The 6,632-nt window shown below is 45.1% G+C and overlaps 1 protein-coding gene across 1 annotated transcript in view; it reads right to left on the bottom strand.

Annotated features, from left to right (window-relative positions):
* SCAMP1 (secretory carrier membrane protein 1) overlaps nucleotides 1–6,392 on the bottom strand; it is an 82,916-nt gene extending 76,524 nt beyond the window's left edge. Inside the window, exon 1 of the mRNA XM_044777962.2 lies at nucleotides 6,133–6,392. Within this exon, the coding sequence (XP_044633897.1) occupies nucleotides 6,133–6,189 (57 nt within the window). The 5' untranslated portion in view covers nucleotides 6,190–6,392. The remainder of the gene's footprint in view (nucleotides 1–6,132) is intronic.
* Nucleotides 6,393–6,632: the final 240 nt, after the last annotated feature.

The raw sequence follows: 6,632 nt of genomic DNA on the forward strand, positions 1-6,632 counted from the left end.
AAATTTCCTAGATCTGTATTCAGCACTACTAAATATTAATTGTACTCCAAAAAACTTTTTCTTTAATAATATCAGCAAAACAATAGTTTACTTTCAAAATTTTTCACAATCACCATCATCTCAATTTTGATTACTGTTAAAGCCATGGCACTAAAATAAAACTGTGTTCAAATACTAGTTTTGTCATGGAGCATTTGTGAGAGGTATCCCACCCACACTAGCAGCCTCCCCCTGTACCTGCCTGAGAGCGTTCACTGGCCATAGGAGATGCTCAACCTAGCCAACAGGTTGTCTAAGTATCTTAAGAGTTTGGATCCATAACACCCTGACACTCCACCCTAAGTAAAGAAGACTGTCTCAAAAAGAATTACAGATGTGTTTCAAGGGACAGTTTAAACCCTGATAAGATTAACAAGAAACTGTTGAGTTGTACCAGCCCAGACTAAAAGGAAGAGAGACACTTCAAAATAAGAGAGACTTCTGAGCTCCCGACTTTCAGTGGGTAGGAAGCAGACATAATGCTACTCAACTGCCAACAGGAGTCATTTCTCACAGAAAAAGACTTCTCAGAGGGTGGAGCCAAAGGTCGAAGAAAGTAATGGATTAGGGAAAGACTTCCAGGTAGTAGAACTGGGCCATAATAAAGGAACTCTCATTGCCCCCAAAGTAGGGGACCCTGACAACATGAGCATGGCTGGATTTCAGACTTGCTACAGACCAGCAACCGCTATGTGCCTCCCACTCGTCCCCTATCTGAATGGGAGTGTCTGCTGACATTATCCTGTACCTGTCTCACCATCTTATCCTGGGTGTATCTTTTCAGTTACACCTGTATCAAGAGAGACACAGCTCCTCCCATCAAGAAGTGGAGCCTGATCCTCCCCACTTGTGTTTTGAATCTGGGCTGGCTTTGTGGCTTGCTCTGACTAAGAGAATGCAGCAGAAGTGAAATGACTCCAGAAGCCTTGCAGCTTTGGCTCTTGCCCTCCTGGAACACTGCTGCCACCATGTAAAATGCCCAGGCTATTCCTGGTAGAGAGGCCACACGAAAGAAAACCATTTTTTTGCTGCCCCTACTGACAGCCCCAGATAGCTGCCAGATACTTAAATGAGGACATCTTAAACCATCCGGCCCCAGTCAAACTGGCAGATGATTGAAGCCACGTGAGTGACTCCAGGCAGGAACATTCAAACTGCCAGCCAAGTCTAGCTCAAATAACAGAAATGTTTTCAGACACTACATTTTGGAATTATTTGTTATAAAGCAATAGATAACTGAGAGAGTGGTAAATAATGATGCATCTTAATTTGATGAAATATAATCTGCAGTTCAATAGATGCTTTTAAAAAATATCAACCTAAGGAAAAGAGAGTGGGAACTCATGCAGTTGGCATGCATGTCAAATGCCATAGACCACAACTACGATCACTACGTTTCAGATTAATGTTGAAAGACAACATTAGCAAAGTTAGACTATCACAGAAGAAATCCTCAAAATCGTTTCCTGGTGCTATCCAGTCTCCAGACTTAAATTTTAAATGGATAAGGGAGGGGTGAGATCAACTTATTGTAAATGAAATCAAAATGGATAACACCCTTGAATTATGGGTCACTTTTTAGTGACAAGGTTTTCAATTTTCAACTTTAATAGGATACCACTGAAATTATTGTAACTTAAAAGATAACAAAATGCTGAATTCTGGGCCATTTTTAAGAGATTATGTAAATAGAGTAAAATTAATTGTTGAGGTCAAAACAAAACAGACGTTGTGTTCAACTTTAATACCAAGTTCCTTTATTAAGGAGGAAGAACGTGTAGCGACAAGAGCACGCGATTTCAGACAACCTTGGTCTAGTCTACCAGGATGTCCTCAGGCAAACCACCTTGTTTTTGGCCTGGATTCCTCAACTATGACCTGCCAAACAGCTACTACTAACACTCTAGAAGATTCCAAAGGAACATGAACTTCACCAAATTAATAAGCTAAGAATAATAAGGCTAACTATAATTAAATGCAATTCCTTGAATTATTACTACTACTATTATCTAATTAAAGCCAGCATGCATTGAGCACTTACTGCATGCTAAATGTATGCTTATCTAATCCTATTAACAATCTTATGAGAAGGTACTATTGACCTATTTTACAGACTAGTAAACTGAGGCGGAGAGAGGCTAAGTAACTTTCCAAGGCCACATGGCTGGTTAGTGACAAAGCCAGGGTCAAATGCAGAGGTTTTTCTTTTGTTTGTGTGTGTGTGAGGAGGACTGGCCCTGAGCTAACATCTGTTGCCAATCTTCCTCGTTTTGCTTGAGGGAGATTGTTGCTGAGCTAACATGTGTGCCCATCCTCCTCTATTTTGTACGTGGGATGCTGCCATAGTGTGGCTTGACAAGCAGCGCTAGGTCTGCGCCTGGGATCTGAACCTGAGAACCCCAGGCTGCCGAAGCAGAGCATGCGAACTTAACCACTACACCACCAGGCCAGTCCCCAAGGTTTGCTGTTTTTGTTTTTGTTTTTTTCAACTCTGGAGCCAAAATTTTTAAATACTATCTTCTGCTGTCTCTCTGTAAGAGCCTCAAGTACAAGCTCCAAATACAAAACAAGAATTTCAGTGTCAGAAATGCAACTAAGGCAGCTGTACAGTGCCATCAGTAATGGAGTAGGAATCAGGAGATCTAAATTCTGACGCCCGTCCTGCACTACCCACACCTGGATGTAAGACAGTAAGCAAGTCGGCAATGGAAAGCAGATAGTTTTTAACCAACAAGAAATTAGGATGGTTGCCAAATATGAAATATCATATCTCTGGGCTTTTTTCATCCACAAAAGGAGACTGACTAAATATATTTCAAATTTTTCCTCTCCCAGCTTTAAAATTTTGATTCTATTTTAAAAATCACATTAAATGTTACTTCCAAGATGAATTCTCTAATTCAATCAATTAGCATATCAATATGCTAGAGCATATTAGAAGGCATGAAGATTTTCTCACCACTTATTAATTTTTCCCTCTGAACAAACTGCACTCATTGTGGCACTTACTCTTACACTGACTCATAAAGCCTTTATTACTGATCTCTGCTGGTTATTGAACTCTGCTTTTATTTCACTTTGCAAGCAGGTTTATCTTCATGTTAGACTAAATCCTTAAGGGTACATATTTCTTCAATATCTGTTGAATAAATGAAGGAATAACTGAACAGAACAAAGGACATACAGCAATTTTTTAATAAATACTTCTTGACCACATGGAAAATATTTTTCCTCTCTGGCTTTAAAATTGCATCATGGGGCAGGCCCGGTGGCACAGCGGTTAAGTGTGCACGTTCCACTTCGATGGCCCGGGGTTCGCCTGTTCGGATCCCGGTGCAGACAAGGCACCACCTGGCAAGCCATGCTGTGGTAGGCATCCCACATATAAAGTAGAGGAAGATGGGCATGGATGTTAGCTCAGGCCCAGTCTTCCTCAGAAAAAAGAGGAGGATTGGCAACAGTTAGCTCAGGGCTAATCTTCCCCCAAAAAACTGCATCATAACAATTCAAGAGTGGATTCTCAAAAACTCCATATAATTAATCTTATTTTCTTTCAGATTAGTACACATTTCCAGTTATTCCAAGTTTCTTGATGCACAATGAAAACTATTCAAATTCCATAAACTCATTCACTGAGTCTATCACAACCAACAGGATAAAGCAGGCACTCAAAAATAAACTGAATCCAGCAAAAGATTTTACAACAGCTAATAAAAATCAAGTAAAGCACTGTAGTTACATTATCTAAGGAGACATCCTCAGAAATTATTTTCATGACATGGCTCAAATGAAGATGCTGGCAAAAGTGTTCCTAACATTAAAGTGAAGGAAAAGAAATGTTAAAAAACCAAAAAAGCAATGGAAATCAATCTTTAATCAAGAAGAAATTAGGATAGATGCCAAATGTGAAATATATATTTTGAAAACATGAACTTTATTTTCTAATATCGAAATACTTCAAATACTGAAAATAACAGATTTGAAAAGAAAAATGATCATAACGTAACACAAAGATGAATATAGGAACTTTTTATATTTAAGTAGAGAGGACCAGAGATGCTATTTCAATAAAGAAATTTACATAGCAGGAAGCCAAAATTAGAAGAAGAAAGAATATGCTATAGATGTAAAGCTTTACTTTGAGAAGAGGAAGGGCAGCTGGACACAAATGGAAAGAAAAAAGGTCAGATACACAGTGCTGTGACGGTCACCAAAACAGGGAGAGACCATAAACAGGAATGTGTACAGCCAAGTCTTAAGGTCTAAATTAGCCACCTCTTAAAGCATTTTATAAACTTGAATAATCATTGTCCTGGTGCATCCACTTATAAAGAAAAAGATTTCTAATTTTATGCCACAATGAATGAGTATTTAAAACTACTTTGGGGTTTAGAATTACTACAGCAACCTTACATATGGCAGAAAAGCAGGGCATCGAGGCAACATTGGATGTCAAAAAAGAGCAGTCTAGGTTAAGAAGACGACAGGGTCATGCCCTAACAAGGGAACCAGCTATACAAAATGAGCCATGAAATGGACAGCCAAACTGTCAGACAGACGGTGAATAAACAGCATCAACGAACTATCTGAATCAGGTAAAGCTAACAGTTCTCAACGTTATACCTTCAAAATATTTTTAAAATAACACCCATTTGGCAACTTATGAAATGTCTCTTTAGAATACCGATGATTTAAGAATAATCTGATTTTCCACATGGAATGACAGAATACTAAACTTGGGGGGAAAAATTATCTTTAAAGTGCAACCATATCATCGGTAAAAACCCGCAAGTTTCAGGCCAGTTGTAGAGAATTGTCTTAAATGACATTAAGGGCAAAGGAATAGTGACTGAGGCTATTCTGCATTTCCACAGAGTCAAGTTGTCAATAATAACCGGGATCACTTATTAAGATAATCCTCCACGAAGTTATCAGGTTAATAATCAGAACACGGATTTTCCCTCTTCCAGGATTCCTCCTAAGGGATAAAACCAGGAGTAAAAAGAAGAAACGTAAACTCACTGAGCCAGAAGTGACACTTGTGCGACCACAAATTAAGGTTAGTATTTCATTTTGGGTGACTACAAATTAAAGTTACTATTGCACACATCCAGGGGAAATTAAAAACTGCTAACTTCAACAGTTGAAAACAAATCACACGTGCTAGGCAGCTGCTGCTCCGGAATCCTTTTAAGAGATATTTATTTAGATGTTGCATTAATTCAAGCTCAGATAAAGAAGATCTTAGCCGCCTGCCTCTGCCACTTCTGCGCCAAGCCCTTCCCAAGCTGGGGGTGATGAGGGCGACTCCGAGAAGGAAAGCAGCTCCCGGGGGAAATGGTATCCTCGCGTGGCCCGGAGAACCGGTGACGCACTAGGAGCCTGGAAAACATCCCGTCGCCGGCCTCACGAAGGGCTGCCAGGTAGGAAGATGGTGGTCCACGTGCACTATTGTTTTCAGGTGTGTTTATTTATTTTTAACCTAGGCTGTGATATCAGTACCCTCAACCTCACCCTAATGGTGGGGGGAGGGGGAGAAGTGGCAACGCCGTCGGGGGGGGGGGGTATCTGGGCGCAACACAAGTTTAAAAAATAGAAACACAGCCTTTTTGTCTTTTAATTGCAACGTTCTCGGTGCCCTCGCCTCTCCATCACCGCACGCAGCTCGCCGCCGCCGCGGGTCCCCATGACAACCCCAGCGAGGGCGAGCCCCCCGCCCCCCGCCGCCTCCCGGCCCCGCCCGGCCGGCCGGCCCAGCTCGCCGGGCAGGTGACAGCTCCACCTGCCCCGGGCTCTCCCCTCCCCGCTCCCGGGTGCCGGGCCGGAACCCCGGGCGCGGGCCCAGTCCCGGCGAGCGCACGACCCTCCCGGCCGGGGCCGTGGGGACGGGCGGCCGCACAGGGAGCCGGGCCGGGTCCACTCCGACACCCAAACGAGGGGCGCGGGCCGGGCGCGACCCCCAAGCGGGGTGCGGCGGCCCCGCGCCCTGTCCAGGAGGCTGAGGGGAGTCGAGGGGCGGGCGCGAAGGAACTTGTCTGTTCTCACAAACGACGACGCGTCCCGGCGGCGGGAGATGCTGGCGACGACGCTCACCTTGAAGGGGTTGTTGAGATCCGGGTCCGCAAACGGGTTACTGTCGAAGTCCGACATCGCTCCGGCGCTCGGCGTCACTCACCCGACCCAGGCGCAGGGAGACAGACGAGGCGAGGCCGCCGCCCCCCTGCGCGCTCACGTCGCCGCCGCCGCCGCCGCCGAGCAGATCCGGGTGCAGCGCGCGGGGCCGCCCAGCCGCCGCGCCACTGAGCATGCCCGGTGCGCGGGCCGCCCGGCCGCCGGCGCCGCTCCGGTTCGCCGTCCCGTTCCTCCGGGCCGGGATCCAGCGCTCCGGGCTTTGGCGACGACCGCGTAGGGCCGGGGGCGGAGGGAGCTGGGAGCCGAGGGGATCCGTCCTCCTGCCCAGGGCCAGACTGAGACTCCGCAGGCGGACGAGCGGGGCGTGTGGCTGGGCGGGACTGTACCATCACCGACTTAAAATCGCCCCTGTGACCGAGCGCGATTAGGGAAGAGGTGGTAGTCTGTGAGCAAGAAGCACG

This window comes from Equus asinus, chromosome 9 (assembly GCF_041296235.1).
Source record: "Equus asinus isolate D_3611 breed Donkey chromosome 9, EquAss-T2T_v2, whole genome shotgun sequence".
NCBI classification, from domain to species: Eukaryota; Metazoa; Chordata; class Mammalia; order Perissodactyla; family Equidae; genus Equus; species Equus asinus.